Source organism: Phyllobates terribilis, unplaced genomic scaffold, assembly GCF_046119375.1.
Source record: "Phyllobates terribilis strain yellow unplaced genomic scaffold, ASM4611937v1 Scaffold_5__5_contigs__length_657084704, whole genome shotgun sequence".
Classification (NCBI taxonomy): domain Eukaryota; kingdom Metazoa; phylum Chordata; class Amphibia; order Anura; family Dendrobatidae; genus Phyllobates; species Phyllobates terribilis.
This window is the reverse complement of record NW_027362765.1, coordinates 379179879-379199958: the sequence shown is the minus strand read 5'-3', so window position 1 is coordinate 379199958 and position 20080 is coordinate 379179879. Positions and strand designations below refer to the sequence as shown.

At 43.0% G+C, this 20080-nt stretch overlaps 1 protein-coding gene across 1 annotated transcript in view; it reads left to right on the top strand.

The window, feature by feature from the left end:
* The window catches only part of LOC141271194 (T-cell surface glycoprotein CD4-like), an 84616-nt gene that overhangs the window by 53688 nt on the left and 10848 nt on the right, over positions 1-20080 (top strand). The window contains exon 7 of the mRNA XM_073681300.1: positions 6358-6612. Within this exon, the coding sequence (XP_073537401.1) occupies positions 6358-6612 (255 nt within the window). The remainder of the gene's footprint in view (positions 1-6357; positions 6613-20080) is intronic.

Sequence of the window (20080 nt, the reverse complement as noted above, 5' to 3'; positions counted from 1 at the left end):
CATTAGCTCAGTCTTGACTTACAGGTGCATCTCACTAAATTAGAATATCATCAAAAAGTTCATTTATTTAAGTTCTTCAATACAAAAAGTGAAACTCGTATATTATATAGAGCCATTACACACAGAGGGATCTATTATATAGAGTCATTACACACAGAGGGATCTATTATATAGAGTCATTACACGCAGAGGGATCTATTATATAGAGTCATTACACACAGGGATCTATTATATAGAGTCATTACACACAGAGGGATCTATTATATAGAGTCATTACACACAGAGGGATCTATTATATAGAGTCATTACACACAGAGGGATCTATTATATAGAGCCATTACACACAGAGGGATCTATTATATAGAGTCATTACACACAGAGGGATCTATTATATAGAGTCATTACACACAGAGGGATCTATTATATAGAGTCATTACACACAGAGGGATCTATTATATAGAGTCATTACACACAGAGGGATCTATTATATAGAGTCATTATGACTCGCCTCCTGGGCCGTGGGGCACGCGGAACCGGGCAATAGGGAGACGCTGGGAGTAGTAGTGGCGGCCCGGTCCCGTGGCTCAGGGTGGTCAGACCAGTGGCAGTCTTTTAGATGTTTTAGATAATGTCCGACTACGCCACCCGTGGATTGCGGTTATTAGGAACCGCCGCTGCAAGGCAGACCGCTGGGACCGATGATGTATGCAGCTGGGATGGTGTGACTCCCCATGGGAAGAGTGCGGCCCCAGGGCAGTGTAGTGGATGGTGGGAGTGATGGTGGTGAGAGTCTCAGTACCGGTAGTGCCGGAGGAGCAAAAAAGCACACAGACAACGTACTGCAGTCCAGGGTCTTTACTCACGGTTAATATCCAAGTCACTTCAGCTGGCAATGACTGCCCGAGCCGTGCTGCGTCCACCAGGTGAGGGGCTCAGTCAACTCCCAGGCAGTTCAGGAATATGGCACAGGACCCCCTTCTTTCCTTTCTCTGGCCTGCCTCACCAGTGACCCACTTTTGTGCAGCTGCCGCGGACCTGCGCAGGTAAATGTGGGCCCCGTTCCCCGCTGTCCTTTATGGTGCCTTCCTAGCAGGTTTGATGAGGTGTCGCACCAATAAATGATCACGACCTCCGGTCTTTGGCTGAGGGTTGTTTCTCCTCCACCAACTTGGGATCCGGTACCCTTAATCTGCCTGACCCTTCACCCTGGATTCTCGTGGGTTCTTAGGGTCCCTTCCACCTTCTTGTTCCTGAGCCCTTCTGTTCCTCTGTCTCTTCCTTTCTTGTTCCTTCTCCTCCTGTTCCCACTTCTCCTTCTCCTCTCAGGCTCCGGCCTCTTCTCTAGGCCTGCCTCTGGAGCAGCACTCAGCCTGAGCTGCTGCTCCCTGTCAGCTCTCCTCTCAACTTCTCCTCACAGACTGAACGCAGATCTAAGATGGCTCCTCCCTTTTATACTTCCCTCTAGCCATGAGCCCAGATGACCAGCAACCAATGAGCTCCTACCTACGCTCAGGAACCAACCCCTATCTGCCCCTACAGCACTGGGTGTTCCACCCCCCTCCCCACTCCAGCCAGGGACATAGTCGGTCGTGCCTGCACTTCTGTCTAGTGGGAGCACCGTTGAGCTGTCCCTCGGAAATGGGGTGTGTGTGCTGTATGCAGCTAACTGAGCCCTGGTCCACACTCCATCCTTACCTGGGAGTGGAATATTACACCTCTGGTTTGAGGTGCAATACCCCTGTAGCAACCGAACCCTCGGGGCGCTACAATTACACACAGAGGGATCTATTATATAGAGTCATTACACACAGAGTGATCTATTATATAGAGTCATTACACGCAGAGGGATCTATTATATGGAGTCATTACACACAGAAGGATCTATTATATAGAGTCATTACACACAGAGGGATCTATTATATAGAGTCATTACACACAGAGGGATCTATTATATAGAGTCATAATGTGACACCCCAGGGGTCTGGTTGCCACAGTGAGAGAGATATTACGTCTGAGAGCAGGTGGGAGGTCTCTTGGATCCTATGCATGCCACACCTCCTGCCCAGTCCTGGGAGGGGAAGAACTTCCCCTATATAAACCTAGGGCTGAGGCAGGGTTAGTGAGTAGAGAAGAAGTAGAGAAGAGAAGCAGCATAGGAAGAAACAACAGGAGCTCTGTGGGAGCAGTGCTACAAGGAGTCAGGGGCTGGCAGGTGCAGAGCTCGCCCTGACTGAGAAGTTATCACCGGACCCGGAGTCCGAGGCTGTGGGGATTAACTCCTATCCAGCAGCAGAAACCGACCGGCAGGGGATTGCAGGTCCTCTGGCCCAGAAACCCGAAGGCACGGTCACACGCGTGGGACCAGCACCGCCGTCGTGGAGCGAAAGCTACTAGAAGGCCCCGAGTCACCGGCCATACGGGTGAGCACCACACGGTACACTCAGGGACGTGGGCTACTTATACCCGCCTCTAGCAAGGTAGCCAGAAGAGTATCATTAGTTTGGGAGGCCTACAACTCCGCCTGGCCAGAGGAGATCCCATCTGCTCAAGGACTGACCAGGCCCCAATCGCTAGCCAGTACTCCGGGAGGGTCTATCTTTGTCACCAGTAAAAGACCCTGAACTACACCGTACCGTCTCCGAGTGGTTCCTGCTACCCCCATCATCCACGTCGGCTGCCCTGAGGCCATACCACTCCCGTTGGGGGTTATACTATCACGCTGCACAATCCTACCACCGGCCTCAGCGGTCTGCCCTGCAGCAGCAGCTCCTTAGCTGTACTCAACGGGTGGCGTAGTCGTCCAACATCTACCGCTGATACAGTGCCACTTAGTCTGACTCCCTGGGCACGGACCGGATCACCGCCACGAGACTACAACCCTCAACAGATCCGGCTCCGGGTAAGCTCCCGCGTGCGCAACGCTGCGCGACACAGGCCCAGGGGCGCGTCAATTACACACAGAGGGATCTATTATATAGAGTCATTACACACAGAGGGATCTATTATATAGAGTCATTACACACAGAGGGATCTATTATATAGAGTCATTACACACAGAGGGATCTATTATATAGAGTCATTACACACAGAGGGATCTATTATATAGAGTCATTACACACAGAGGGATCTATTATATAGAGTCATTACACACAGAGTGATCTATTTCACGTGTTTATTTCTGTTAATGTTGATGATTATGGCTTACAGCCAATGAAAACACAAAAGTCATTATCTCAGTAAATTAGAATACTTCATAACAACAGCTTGAAAAATGTTTTTAAAATCCGAAATGTCCTACTGAAATGTTTGTTCAGTAAATGCCTCAATACTTGGTCGGGGCTCCTTTTGCATCAATTACTGCATCAATGCGGCAATGTGGCATGGAGGCGATCAGCCTGTGGCACTGCTGAGGTGTTATGGAAGCCCAGGTGGCTTTGATAGAAGCCTTCAGCTCGTCTGCATTGTTGGGTCTGGGGTCTCTCATCTTCCTCTTGACAATACCCCATAGATTCTCTATAATAGATTCTCTATGGGGTTAAGGTCAGGCGAGTTTGCTGCCAATCAAGCACAGTGATACTGTTGTGTGTAAACCAGGTTTTGGTACTTTTGGCCGTGTGGACAGGGGCCAAGTCCTGCTGGAGAATGAAATATCCATCTCCATAAAGCTTGTGGGCAGAGGGAGGCATGGAGTGCTGTAAAATGTCCTGGTAGACGGCTGCGCTGACTTTGGTCTTGATAAAACACAGTGGACCTCCACCAGCAGATGACATGGCCCCCAAACCATCACTGATTGTGGAAACTTCACACTAGACCTCCAGCAGCTTGGATTGTGGCCTCTCCGCTCTTCCTCCAGACTCTGGGACCTTGATTTCCAAATGAAATGCAAAATTTACTTTCATCTGAAAACAACACCTTGGAGCACTGAGAACAGTCCAGGTCTTTTTCTCTTTGGCCCAGGTAAGATGCTTCTGGCGTTGTCTATTGGTCATGAGTGGCTCGACACAAGGAATGTGAGACTTGCAGCCTATGTCCTGGATACGTCTGTGTGTGGCGGCTCTTGAAGCAATGACTCCAGCAGCAGTCCACTCCTCGTGAATCTCCCCCAAATTTTTGAATGGCCTTTTCTTTACAATCCTTTCAAGTCTGCGGTTATCCCGGTTACTTGTGCGGCTTTTTCTAACACACTTTTTCCTTCCACTCAACTTTCCATTAATATGCTTGGATACAGCACTCTGTGAACAGCCAGCTTCTTTAGCAATGACATTTTGTGGCTTACCTTCCTTGTGGAGTGTGTCAATGACTGCCTTCTGGACATCGGTCAAGTCAGCAGTCTTCTCCATGATTGTGGAGCCTACTGAAACAGACTAAGTGACCTTTTTAAACACTTAGGAAGCCTTTGCAGGTTTTTTTTTTTGTTAATTATTTTGATTTACTGAAATAATGACTTTTGTGTTTTCATTGGCTGTAAGCCATAATCATCAACATTAACAGAAATAAACACGTGAAATAGATCCCTCTGTGTGTAATGACTCTTTTTGTATTGAAGAACTGAAATAAATTAACTTTTTGATGATATTCTAATTTAGTGAGATGCACCTGTATTATCTCAAAGCTCCGTCTTATTATATCATAGTCCTGACTTATTCTGTCAGAGCCCTGAATTATTATCTCATAGCCCTGACTTATTATCTCAGTCTTCACTTATATCTCAGAGCCCAACTTAAATATCTAACAGCTACACTTGTGATCTCAGAGCCCTGATTTATTGTCTCAGAATACAGAATATCCCTCGCAGCTGGTTTCATGCAGAGCAGCCTATTATGTCAGACGAGCTGACTTATCATCTCACAGCCTTACCTATTATCTCAGAGACAGGCTATATATATGACAAAAAAAAAATGCTTTCTGTATCAGAACCCGACCTATCATTCAAGAAAAAGACCTTCTGCCGTTTTCCTGTTGTTACCGCAATCGGACATCTGGCTTCCTCTTCCTACAAAGGATGTCACTTGATAGCTGCAGCCAATCACCAGCTGATGATGGGCGGCAACCTTGACATTATGTCTCTGCTAGAAGAAACAGTGTGATTGGTCGCAGCGGTCTTGTTTTTTTTTTTTTTTTACTTTTTAACCACCTTGGATCCATTAAGGACATGTGTAAAAGTAGCGGACAACCCCCTTAAAGGGGTATTCCCATATTATAATACTAATATCACCAGGAAATGCCATCACTTTATGATCGATGGGGGCTGCTGATCTTGAGAGATAGTCCTAGTGACAACATCACCTTATGAGAAACTGCCCCTTTCATTTATAAAAGCCTGATTTATTATATAAAAGTCTATCTCATAATAAAAAAATCTATATATTTTTGTTGTAAAATATATAAAAAAAAATAAATAAACCTGGTATTTCAAAGATGACTTTTTTTTTTCACATCCTTTTTTATTGTGATTTTTTTTTTTAATAGTCTCGAAAACTAAACATTTATTTTTTTATTTTTTTTTAATTGGCACTGCTGTTTTTTTCTTTTTTCGGGATTTTTTTTAATGACATTATCAAAAGTGAAAACTATAATTCAAAACGTCATAATAACTTCAATTGGAAAATTATGTGAACAATAGAAAAAAAAAAAAACCCCAAAAAAAACAACACATTTCTTACCTGCACAGCAAAAAAATAAATGTAAGAAGTACAGAAGAAGTTTCCATTAAATGATGGCTGCTCTCCTATCGTTTCCATGGTTACGGCCGTTACGAGAAAGAGATAATTAATAAGAGCAGATCTGATCTCTCACATGGCAGGTTGAGGTTACCAAGGCTGCAGCCGTCACTTTCCGAAAGAAATTTCTATTTCTAGAATCAGTTTTCTTACATGTGCAATAACTGGTGAACTGAGAGGGGAACGAAGAAGACGATGGTAAGAAAAATGTTCTCGGTATTGAAAACGAGAACATCAAACACCGTAGAAATTTTCCAATGGATTTTTTTTTTTTTTATAAATATTCTGCTTGAAATATTCTTGTTTCCTCCACTAGATGGTGCTAAAGAGCTTGTATGCAGTGAGCTCCACCTAGTGGTGGCTGCAGGTAGCCGGACTCCCATCATTTAACTCCATGTCTTTTTTTAAGGTTTTCAGAAAAAAAGGAGCTGCAATTGCTATGAAGATACATTAGCAAATTAATTAGAATGGATTTACTATGTATTTAGGTTAAAAAAAAAAAGAAAAAGATGAACAAGTGTAGAAAACCCAATTAAGTCAAATAAAGTCTAGAAATGTTTGCTTTCTTTTCTTCTTTTGCTCATCTTCTTGGCCCTTGTGTATGACTTTATGTCTAAGTCACCGTCCTTTTTCACAGTGTCCGACCCAGAAAGTGACGTCAGCGCGGACGCCACGGTCCCTCTCCTCTGTAATATAAACTGCATAGACAGCAACAAGAAACTATGTTGGCATCAAATGAAGACAAATCGTGAGACCTGTGGACAAGAGGGGCAGAGTTCACTGAACGAAGAGGTTACAATTGGAAATGGGACAGAGACCACCTGGACCTGCAGCGTCACTGATGGGAGAAATAGGCTAATCAGTGCCAACGTCACACTAAGAGGGAAACACGGTGCGGACTAAAAAATGTCTTACCCCACCCTTTAACTGAGCTTCACCAGTCCTTTTTTCATATTTTTTCATATAGGGGCAGTATTATAGCAGTTATATTCTTGTACATAGGGGCAGTATTATAGTAGTTATATTCTTGTACATAGGAGCAGTATTATAGTAATTATATTCTTGTACATAGGAGCAGTATTATAGTAGTTATATTCTTGTACATAGGAGCAGTATTATAGTAGTTATATTCTTGTACATAGGGGGCAGTATTATAGTAGTTATATTCTTGCACATAGAGGCAGTATTATAGTAGTTATATTCTTGTACATAGGGGGCAGTATTATAGTAGTTATATTCTTGTACATAGGGGGCAGTATTATAGTAATTATATTCTTGTACATAGGAGCAGTATTATAGTAGTTATATTCTTGCACATAGAGGCAGTATTATAGTAGTTATATTCTTGTACATAGGGGGCAGTATTATAGTAGTTATATTCTTGTACATAGGGGGCAGTATTATAGTAATTATATTCTTGTACATAGGAGCAGTATTATAGTAGTTATATTCTTGCACATAGAGGCAGTATTATAGTAGTTATATTCTTGTACATAGGGGCAGTATTATAGTAGTTATATTCTTGCACATAGAGGCAGTATTATAGTAGTTATATTCTTGTACATAGGGGGCAGTATTATAGTAATTATATTCTTGTATATAGGAGCAGTATTATAGTAATTATATTCTTGTACATAGGAGCAGTATTATAGTAGTTATATTCTTGCACATAGAGGCAGTATTATAGTAGTTATATTCTTGTACATAGGGGGCAGTATTATAGTAGTTCTATTCTTGTACATACGAGCAGTATTATAGTAGTTATATTCTTGTACATAGGAGCAATATTATAGTAGTTATATTCTTGTACATAGGAGCAGTATTATAGTAGTTATATTCTTGTACATAGGGGCAGTATTATAGTAGTTATATTCTTGTACATAGGGGGCAGTATTATAGTAGTTATATTCTTGTATATAGGAGCAGTATTATAGTAGTTATATTCTTGTACATAGGGGGCAGTATTATAGTAATTATATTCTTGTATATAGGAGCAGTATTATAGTAGTTATATTCTTGTACATAGGAGCAGTATTATAGTAGTTATATTCTTGTACATAGGAGCAATATTATAGTAGTTATATTCTTGTACATAGGAGCAGTATTATAGTAGTTATATTCTTGTACATAAGAGCAGTATTATAGTAGTTATATTCTTGTACATAGGAGCAGTATTATAGTAGTTATATTCTTGTACATAGGAGCAGTATTATAGTAGTTATATTCTTGTACATAGGGACAGTATTATAGTAGTTATATTTTTGTACGTAGGGGGCAGTATTATAGTAGTTATATTCTTGTACATAGAGGGCAGTATTATAGTGGTTATATTCTTGTACATCGGGAGCAGTATTATAGTAGTTATATTCTTGTACATAGGAGCAGTATTATAGTGGTTATATTCTTGTACATAGAGAGCAGTATTATAGTAGTTATATTCTTGTACATAGGAGCAGTATTATAGTAGTTATATTCTTGTACATAGGGACAGTATTATAGTAGTTATATTCTTGTACATAGGAGCAGTATTAAAGTAGTTATATTCTTGTACATACGAGCAATATTATAGTAGTTATATTCTTGTACACAGGAGGCAGTATTATAGTAGTTATATTCTTGTACATAGGGGGCAATATTATAGTAGTTATATTCTTGTACATAGGGGCAGTACTATAGTATTTATATTCTTGTACATAGGGGGCAGTATTATAGTTGTTATATTCTTGTACATAGGAGCAGTATTATAGTAGTTATATTATTGCACATAGGAGCAGTACTATAGTAGTTAAATTCTTGTACATAAGGGCAGTATTATAGTTGTTATATTCTTGTACATAGGGGCAGTATTAAAGTAGTTATATTCTTGTACATAGGAGCAGTACTATAGTAGTTATATTCTTGTACATAGGATCAGTATTATAGTAGTTAAATTCTTGTACATAAGGGCAGTATTATAGTAGTTATATTCTTGTATATAGGAGCAGTATAATAGTAGTTATATTCTTGTACATAGAAGGCAGTATTATAGTAGTTATATTCTTGTACATAGAAGGCAGTATTATAGTAGTTATGTTCTTCTACATAGGAGCAGTATTATAGTAGTTATATTCTTGTACATAGGGGAAGTATTATAGTAGTTATATACTTGTATATAGGGGACAGTATTATATCAGTTATATTCTTGTACATAGGGGCAGTATTATAGTAGTTATATTCTTGTACATAGGAGCAGTATTATAGTAGATATATTCTTGCACATATGAGCAGTATTATAGTAGTTATATTCTTGTACATGAGTGCAGTATTATAGTAGTTATATTCTTGTACATAGGAGCAGTATTATAGTAGTTATATTCTTGTACATAAGGGCAGCAATATAGTAGTTATATTCTTGTACATAGGATCAGTATTATAGTAGATATATTCTTGTACATAGGAGCAGTATTATAGTAGTTATATTCTTGTACATAGGGGCAGTATTATAGTAGTTATATTCTTGTACATAGGAGCAGTATTATAGTAGTTATATTCTTGCACATAGGAGCAGTATTATAGTAGTTATATTCTTGGACATAGGAGCAGTATTATAGTAGTTATATTCTTGTACATAGGAGCAGTATTATAGCAGTTATATTCTTGTATATAGGGGACAGTATTATAGTAGATATATTCTTGTACATAGGAGAAGTATTATAGTAGATATATTCTAGTACATAGGAGCAGTATTATAGTAGTTATATTCTTGTACATAGGGGCAGTATTATAGTAGTTATATTCTTGTACATAAGGGCAGTATTATAGTAGTTATAGTCTTGTACATAGGAGCAGTATTATAGTAATTATATTCTTGTACATAGGAGCAGTATTATAGCAGTTATATTCTTGTATATAGGGGACAGTATTATATCAGTTATATTCTTGTACATAGGGGCAGTATTATAGTAGTTATATTCTTGTACATAGGAGCAGTATTATAGTAGTTATATTCTTGTACATAGGGACAGTATTATAGTAGTTATATTTTTGTACGTAGGGGGCAGTATTATAGTAGTTATATTCTTGTACATAGAGGGCAGTATTATAGTGGTTATATTCTTGTACATCGGGAGCAGTATTATAGTAGTTATATTCTTGTACATAGGAGCAGTATTATAGTGGTTATATTCTTGTACATAGAGAGCAGTATTATAGTAGTTATATTCTTGTACATAGGAGCAGTATTATAGTAGTTATATTCTTGTACATAGGTGTCAGGCAAAAGGTATTTTTGCCCGAGTTTTTAAAAATGAGAGATGTTTTAAAAAAGGAAAAAAAAAACCCCACCCCCTATCTGTTTGTAAGTGAAGACATAGAACTCACTTTTGCTTTTCCCCAAACCAGGAATTTTTATGACCCGCCATAAAACCTCAGTCCAGGGCAAGCGCTAGTACAAACCGGAAAATCCCTCCAAAAAATCCCATTGTTTAATTGTACAAACGTTTTAGGCCAATTTTAATCACGCACAGGTCTGACAGAAACATCGGAACCACGTTTTTTGAATGCTCACCTTTTTCCCATTACAATAGTATAACTTGCATAACTGAGGAATGACCGGGAACTGAGATAATGGATTCTGAGCTTCTGAGCGTCATAGAGGTTTCATATTTAATATCTATCTTCATGAATATTGGTGACGGTCAAGATGATGTCTCCCTCTTGGATGTGGGACCCCCCCACACCAAGATATGGAATCTGAAGGATCTGTTAGGTCTTCTGCAGCTGGGTGGGCTCGCAAAGCCGAGCCCCCCTTGTAAGGTAAATAAGGGGTGTTCCCCAGAGTTTTGGCTGCTTACTAAAAAGCAAATCGGCCATTTTCAGGTCATTCTTCTCAGGGACGTCGAACGCACGCACTTCACACGGCGTAAGAAGAATCACCTCTAATTTCCGGGGAGCCGTCCCTCCCACAGAATCTGAGACCATCACCTTGTGAAGCAGGTTTTGCTATTACTTATCCCTTTTATTTTAATAACTGTTTATGCATACATGTAAATTGTCTCCTTTATAATATCTTGTATATATTTTGTAAACACTGCCCCCTTTTGGGAGTAAATCATTAATTATTTACCAGTTTCTTTCTTCTTGTCCTATGTCGAGCAAACACGTTCCTCACTCGCTAATTCACGTTACCTACCAGGTACCCGATCCACCTGTTAAGCGATCGGTGGTGGCAGTATACCAGTGTTTATGTGATATTGTGGTTTGAGGGTGGCTGGTCGGAGGTATATATACGTTCCTGGAAGGAACTGGTGGTATATATACGTCCTGTCACATCACGTGCCACAATAGTCGACATAAATTAGAGCAGCTGCACCCGTGCTTATCCTCTGTCAATACCGTGTTTGACCAGCAGGATAAGGGGGCGCCAGAGAGCTGCAAGGTCTGACCCAAGAGTGGGTGTTGTTTCGTGACAAATTGGTGGCAAGCGGTGGGATCATAGGACATTAGTGATCTGGTTTGAGCAATCATTCCTCTCACTAAAAACTTGCACAAAAGTTTTGAAGATCGAACTCAGTGTTTATTAGATCTGAGACAATACTGTATGTGTAGCAGTTACCCCTACCCTTCTTCGCTTTTTCTTTTCTATTTTTATTTTGGTGATCATGGTCGTAGTTGGGGAGTCCTGGTATCACCAGCAGAAAAAGGACACTCTTACTGGAATATGTATAACCAAAGGCATTGACCCCCACGGCAAAAGCAAAGAACAAATGATTTCTGAACTGTTACAAGATGCTGCAGAGCCCGTCCGACAGCAGAGCCCTGATGAGGGGGCGGCCAGCCAGGGCCCGGATGGTGTTGCTGCCAGGGTCCAACCGGTGATTGCCAGCCATACCCGCAACCAGGGTAGTGTGGACCCCCACCTGCAGATGGCCTTGGAGGAGCTCGCCACAGACAATCATGATGGACGACTGGAGCTGATCCTGAAATTCCAGGAGCGGGCTGAGCGACAAGCTGACCGAGAGGCTGCTGAGCGACAAGCTGACCGACAACACCAGCTGGAGCTAGCCCGGATTCAGAAGGAGTCGCCCTCTACGCAGACCCGTGAGTCCAACAGTGCCAGCTGCTTTAAACCTCGTCCTGAGCACTTCCCTGTGATGGAAAAGGATGGGGACTTGGACACATTTCTGCGAGGCTTTGAAAAGGCCTGCAGGCAGTATCAGCTGCCCATCGACCAATGGGCAAGATATTTGACTCCAGGGCTCCGAGGAAAAGCTTTGGAGGTGTTTGCTTCCCTCCCTCGAGAGCAGGATGGAGACTATGAGGCCGTCAAGCAGGCCCTGATAAAAAAGTACCAGCTGACTCCGGAGGTTTACCGGAAAAAATTCAGAACCCTCCAGCGTGGACCACAGGACACCTACCGTGATGTGGTAGACGGGCTCAGAATCAACTTTGAGCAGTGGATCCAAGGACTGTCAGCGACCACCTTTGAGCAGCTAAAGGACCTGATGGTGAAAGACCAGTTCCTGCATCTGTGTCCGACTGAGGTACGGCAGTTCGTGATGGATCGGGAGCCACCTGATGCCAATAAAGCAGCGCAGATCGCAGACACCTACGAGGCCAACCGGAGACCAGAGGTGCGGAAGCCGGTCGTCGCCAGCTGGAAAGGGGGTAAGCCATCAACCACCATCCCTGCCCCTGCCAGCCGACCTTCCGGAGGCCTTTTTCCCGTTGCCAAGGCCCTGCCTGCATCCGATGCCCGCAGGTGTTATTCCTGCAACCAGACTGGTCATCTCAGCGCCACTTGCCCAGAGAAGCAGAGGAAGAACCCCCCATCCAAGGCCCCAGGGCCTAATGCTTCAGTTCTTTTGGTGGGTGGGCCGGTTGGGAGGGCCTGTGAAAACTTTCAGTCTGTCAGGGTGGGGGACACTCTCACTGTAGGCCTCAAGGACACTGGGGCCGAACGAACCCTCATCCGACCTGAACTGGTGTCCCCTGAAGCGCTTATTCCAGGAAAGACCCTGACTGTCACTGGGATTGGGGGCGTCCGATGCCCCTTGCCCATGGCCCGGGTTTTTATTGATTGGGGTGCGGGGAGTGGGGTGAAGGAAGTGGGAGTATCCAAAAACCTACCTGCAAATGTTTTGTTGGGAACTGATTTGGGGAGGATGTTTGCTTATTATGTCCCTGACACCCCTCCCCGATCTGATACGGTTGGTAAGGTTAATGCTAATAATGTGAATGTCAATGCTTTACATGATGATGGTGATGATGATGATGATGATGATGATGATGATGATGATGATGATGATGTTGTTGTATTGGAAGGTGCAGGAGAACTCTGCCATGTCACTCTGCGGGGTGATGTTGCTGAGGATCCCCTAGCAGGAGCAAATGTCAGTGCCAAGGGTAATGGGGAGAGGCACGAGGACCATGAAGCAGGTGGTGCTGTGCCAGTGACCAGTGTCACAACAGATGGAGACCTGGCTGATGGTAGCTGCCGCATACGTAGCACTGTGCCTGAGGTAATGGAGGATGATGGAGAAGTAGTTCTCATGGCCTCTCAGGCTAATGAGACGGTGTTATTCCCCGGGGAGACGGCCTATATAGCCGCTGTTACCCGCAGTCAGAGTGCCCAGAATGCAAGTAACGCCCTGCCTTCTGGACCCCCCTCGAACAGAGGAATAACTGAATCAGGTATGGACCCAGAGCCGGTCCCAGAGGGTCCCAGTGAGGACGTGGCCTTAACCTCACTTCTGGCTTCCTCCAGCCAGGAGTTTCAGGCAGCTCTGCACTCAGATGATAGTCTGGAGACGTTAAGGAGCCTCGCGGAGAAACCCACCTCCGAGTCGGATAAGGAGAGGGTATTCTGGGACCAAGGGAGGTTGTACCGGGAGACAGTTCCCTGTACACCCCAACAGGAGTGGCTGAGGGAAAGACAGCTGGTCGTCCCCTACCAATTCAGGGACGAGTTGTTGCGGATCGCCCATGAAATTCCACTCGCTGGACACTTGGGGGTTAGCAAAACCAAGGCCCGGCTGTCTCATCACTTTTATTGGCCCAAAATGAGGACAGATGTGGTGAACTACTGTCGCTCCTGTACCACGTGTCAAAGAGTGGGAAAGTCAGGGCCGGCCCCCAAAGCCCCCCTGATCTCTTTGCCAGTGATAGAGGAGCCTTTCCAGAGGATTGCTGTGGACATTGTGGGACCTCTGGCCATACCCAGCAGCTCTGGAAAACGATTCATCCTTACCGTGGTAGACTACGCTACCCGGTATCCGGAGGCAGTAGCCCTGTCCTCAATTAGGGCGGATAAGGTGGCGGACGCCCTCTTGGCCATCTTTTCGCGAGTAGGATTTCCCAGGGAGATGCTTACCGACCAGGGGACTCAGTTCATGTCACGCTTAATGGAGGCCCTATGTAAGAAAATGCAGGTGCAGCATCTGGTATCGAGTGCGTATCACCCACAGACCAATGGTTTGTGTGAGCGATTCAACGGTACCCTCAAACAGATGTTAAAAATGCTGGTTGAGACCCAGGGTCGCGACTGGGAGCGTTCCCTCCCACACCTGCTATTTGCTTACAGAGAGGTTCCACAGGCCTCGACGGGGTTCTCCCCCTTTGAGCTCCTGTATGGCAGGCGTGTCCGAGGACCCCTTGGGTTGATAAGGGAATTCTGGGAAGAAGAGCCGAGCTCCCCAGGAGTGTCCATCGTGGAGTATGTCATGCGCTTCCGTGACAAGATGCAGACCTTGACGCAGTTGGTGCATGACAACATGGCGCAAGCCCAGGCTGACCAGAAGCATTGGTACGACCAGAACGCCCGAGAGCGGACCTACCAGGTGGGTCAGAAGGTGTGGGTGCTGGTCCCCGTACCAAAGGACAAGCTTCAGGCGGCCTGGGAAGGCCCGTACGTCATTCACCAACAGCTCAACCCGGTCACCTACGTGATCACCCTTGACCACGAGCGGGGTAGGCGGAAGGCGTTTCACGTTAATATGATGAAGGCTCATCAAGAACGTGGAACCTGCGTCCTACCGGTCTGCAACCTGCCCGAGGATGGGGAGGATGACCCCCTCTTGGACATGCTCGCCCAAGCAAAGGCCAGCGGGTCCCTAGAGGATGTAGAGCTAAGCGACTTGCTATCCGCAGACCAGAGGTCTCAGATGCAAGCAGTGCTGAAACCATTCCAAGCAGTGTTCACCAACCTGCCTGGCAGGACTGAAGTGGCGGTCCATGAAGTGGACACCGGGAATCATGCCCCACTCCGGCGGACAGCCTATCGAATCTCCGACGAGGTGCAGCATGTCATGCGCCAGGAGGTCGAGGAGATGCTGCAGTTGGGGGTGATTAAGCGGTCCAAGAGCGCGTGGGCCTCACCTGTAGTCCTGGTGCCTAAGAAGGACCGGACCACCCGGTTCTGTGTGGACTACAGGGGGCTCAACGCTATCACCGCCTCTGACGCACAACCAATGCCACGCATTGAGGAGCTGCTGGAGCGGTTAGCCAGCGCGAGCTATCTCTCCATTATGGATTTGAGTCGGGGATATTGGCAGATTCCCTTGAGCCCCGGGGCTCAGGAGAAGTCCGCCTTTATCACCCCCTTCGGATTGTATGAATCCACGGTCATGCCCTTCGGCATGAAAAATGCCCCTGCCACGTTCCAGCGAATGGTCAACCACCTGCTCCAGGGACTGGAGAGGTACGCAGTAGCGTACCTGGATGACATTGCCATCTTCAGTCCCACCTGGGAGGATCACCTCGAGCATCTGCAGCAGGTGCTCGGGCGCATTCACCAGGCGGGCTTGACCATCAAGCCGGGAAAGTGCCAGATGGGCATGAACGAGGTCCACTACCTGGGGCACCGGGTAGGTGGGGGTACTCTGAAGCCAGAGCCTGGGAAGGTGGACGCTATCGTGTCCTGGCCCACCCCCAGGACCAAGAAGCAGGTGCAGTCCTTCTTGGGCACCGCAGGGTACTATAGACGCTTTGTGCAGGACTATAGTAGCCTTGCGAAGCCCTTGACAGACCTCACCAGGAAGAGCCTACCCCATTCCGTCAAATGGACGGATGAATGCGAGGTGGCCTTTAGGGCTTTGAAGACTGCCCTGAGCAGCTCTCCTGTACTAAAGGCGGTCGACGGCACACGGCCACTCTTAGTACAGACCGACGCCAGTGAATTTGGCCTCGGTGCTGTACTCAGCCAGGTCGACTCGGGGAACCAAGAACACCCCGTGTTGTACCTAAGCCGGAAACTGCTGCCGAGGGAAGTGGCCTATTCCACCATAGAGAAGGAGTGCCTGGCCATTGTATGGGCCCTCAACCGCTTACAGCCTTACTTGTACGGGCGCCCCTTCACTGTCGTGACTGACCACAACCCCCTGAGTTGGCTGCACACCATGTCAGGTGCCAACGGAAGGTTGTTACGCTGGAGCCTCACCCTCCAGCAGTACGACTTTACTGTTCAACACCGCAAGGGCAGCGAGCATGGCAATGCCGATGGGTTGTCCCGGCGAGGGGAGCCTCCAGACATACGCTTGGAGGAGTACCAGAAGGTCCTACCTCCATAGCGCAGTCAAAAAGGGGGAGGTGTCAGGCAAAAGGTATTTTTGCCCGAGTTTTTAAAAATGAGAGATGTTTTAAAAAAGGAAGAAAAAAACCCCACCCCCTATCTGTTTGTAAGTGAAGACATAGAACTCACTTTTGCTTTTCCCCAAACCAGGAATTTTTATGACCCGCCATAAAACCTCAGTCCAGGGCAAGCGCTAGTACAAACCGGAAAATCCCTCCAAAAAATCCCATTGTTTAATTGTACAAACGTTTTAGGCCAATTTTAATCACGCACAGGTCTGACAGAAACATCGGAACCACGTTTTTTGAATGCTTACCTTTTTCCCATTACAATAGTATAACTTGCATAACTGAGGAATGACCGGGAACTGAGATAATGGATTCTGAGCTTCTGAGCGTCATAGAGGTTTCATATTTAATATCTATCTTCATGAATATTGGTGACGGTCAAGATGATGTCTCCCTCTTGGATGTGGGACCCCCCCACACCAAGATATGGAATCTGAAGGATCTGTTAGGTCTTCTGCAGCTGGGTGGGCTCGCAAAGCCGAGCCCCCCTTGTAAGGTAAATAAGGGGTGTTCCCCAGAGTTTTGGCTGCTTACTAAAAAGCAAATCGGCCATTTTCAGGTCATTCTTCTCAGGGACGTCGAACGCACGCACTTCACACGGCGTAAGAAGAATCACCTCTAATTTCCGGGGAGCCGTCCCTCCCACAGAATCTGAGACCATCACCTTGTGAAGCAGGTTTTGCTATTACTTATCCCTTTTATTTTAATAACTGTTTATGCATACATGTAAATTGTCTCCTTTATAATATCTTGTATATATTTTGTAAACACTGCCCCCTTTTGGGAGTAAATCATTAATTATTTACCAGTTTCTTTCTTCTTGTCCTATGTCGAGCAAACACGTTCCTCACTCGCTAATTCACGTTACCTACCAGGTACCCGATCCACCTGTTAAGCGATCGGTGGTGGCAGTATACCAGTGTTTATGTGATATTGTGGTTTGAGGGTGGCTGGTCGGAGGTATATATACGTTCCTGGAAGGAACTGGTGGTATATATACGTCCTGTCACATCACGTGCCACAATAGTCGACATAAATTAGAGCAGCTGCACCCGTGCTTATCCTCTGTCAATACCGTGTTTGACCAGCAGGATAAGGGGGCGCCAGAGAGCTGCAAGGTCTGACCCAAGAGTGGGTGTTGTTTCGTGACAATAGGAGCAGTATTATAGTAGTTATATTCTTGTACATACGAGCAATATTATAGTAGTTATATTCTTGTACACAGGAGGCAGTATTATAGTAGTTATATTCTTGTACATAGGGGGCAATATTATAGTAGTTATATTCTTGTACATAGGGGCAGTACTATAGTAGTTATATTCTTGTACATAGGGGGCAGTATTATAGTTGTTATATTCTTTTACATAGGAGCAGTATTATAGTAGTTATATTATTGCACATAGGAGCAGTACTTTAGTAGCTATATTCTTGTACATAGGGGGCAGTATTATAGTTGTTATATTCTTGTACATAGGGGCAGTATTAAAGTAGTTATATTCTTGTACATAGGAGCAGTACTATAGTAGTTATATTCTTGTACATAGGATCAGTATTATAGTTGTTATATTCTTGTACATAGGAGCAGTATTATAGTAGTTAAATTCTTGTACATAAGGGCAGCATTATAGTAGTTATATTCTTGTATATAGGAGCAGTATAATAGTAGTTATATTCTTGTACATAGAAGGCAGTATTATAGTAGTTATGTTCTTCTACATAGGAGCAGTATTATAGTAGTTATATTCTTGTACATAGAAGGCAGTATTATAGTAGTTATGTTCTTCTACATAGGAGCAGTATTATAGCAGTTATATTCTTGTACATAGGGGCAGTATTATAGTAGTTAAATTCTTGTATATAGGGGACAGTATTATATCAGTTATATTCTTGTACATAGGGGCAGTATTATAGTAGTTATATTCTTGTACATAGGAGCAGTATTATAGTAGATATATTCTTGCACATATGAGCAGTATTATAGTAGTTATATTCTTGTACATTAGTGCAGTATTATAGTAGTTATATTCTTGTACATAGGAGCAGTATTATAGTAGTTATATTCTTGTACATAAGGGCAGCATTATAGTAGTTATATTCTTGTACATAGGATCAGTATTATAGTAGATATATTCTTGTACATAGGAGCAGTATTATAGTAGTTATATTCTTGTACGTAGGGGCAGTATTATAGTAGTTATATTCTTGTACATAGGAGCAGTATTATAGTAGTTATATTCTTGTACATAGGAGCAGTATTATAGTAGTTATATTCTTGTACGTAGGGGCAGTATTATAGTAGTTATATTCTTGTACATAGGAGCAGTATTATAGTAGTTATATTCTTGTACATAGGAGCAGTATTATAGTAGTTATATTCTTGTACATAGGAGCAGTATTATAGTAGTTATATTCTTGTACATAGGAGCAGTATTATAGTAGTTATATTCTTGTACATAGGAGCAGTATTATAGCAGTTATATTCTTGTATATAGGGGACAGTATTATAGTAGATATATTCTTGTACATAGGATCAGTATTATAGTAGATATATTCTAGTACATAGGAGCAGTATTATAATAGTTATATTCTTGTACATAGGGGCAGTATTATAGTAGTTATATTCTTGTACATAAGGGCAGTATTATAGTAGTTATAGTCTTTTACATAGGAGCAGTATTATAGTAGTTATATTCTTGTACATAGGAGCAGTATTATAGCAGTTATATTCTGGTATATAGGGGACAGTATTATATCAGTTATATTCTTGTACATAGGGGCAGTATTATAGTAGTTATATTCTTGTACATAGGAGCAGCATTATAGTAGTTATATTCTTGTACATAGGAGCAATATTATAGTAGTTATATTCTTGTACATAGGAGCAGTATTATAGTAGTTATATTCTTGTATACAGGAGCAGTATTATAGTAGTTATATTTTTGTACATAGGGGGCAGTATTATAGTAATTATATTCTTGTATATAGGAGCAGTATTATAGTAGTTATATTCTTGCACATAGGAGCAGTATTATAGTAGCTATATTCTTGTACATAGGAGCAATATTATAGTAGTTATATTCTTGTACATAGGAGCAGTATTATAGTAGTTATATTCTTGTACATAAGAGCAGTATTATAGTAGTTATATTCTTGTACATAGGAGCAGTATTATAGTAGTTATATTCTTGTACATAGGAGCAGTATTATAGTAGTTATATTCTTGTACATAGGGACAGTATTATAGTAGTTATATTTTTGTACGTAGGGGGCAGTATTATAGTAGTTATATTCTTGCACATAGAGGGCAGTATTATAGTGGTTAAATTCTTGTACATCGGGAGCAGTATTATAGTAGTTATATTCTTGTACATAGGAGCAGTATTATAGTGGTTATATTCTTGTACATAGAGAGCAGTATTATAGTAGTTATATTCTTGTACATAGGAGCAGTATTATAGTAGTTATATTCTTGTACATAGGGACAGTATTATAGTAGTTATATTCTTGTACATAGGAGCAGTATTATAGTAGTTATATTCTTGTACATACGAGCAATATTATAGTAGTTATATTCTTGTACATAGGGGGCAATATTATAGTAGTTATATTCTTGTACATAGGGGGCAGTATTATAGTACTTATATTCTTGTACATAGGGGCAGTATTATAGTAGTTATATTCTTGTATATAGGGGACAGTATTATATCAGTTATATTCTTGTACATAGGGGCAGTATTATAGTAATT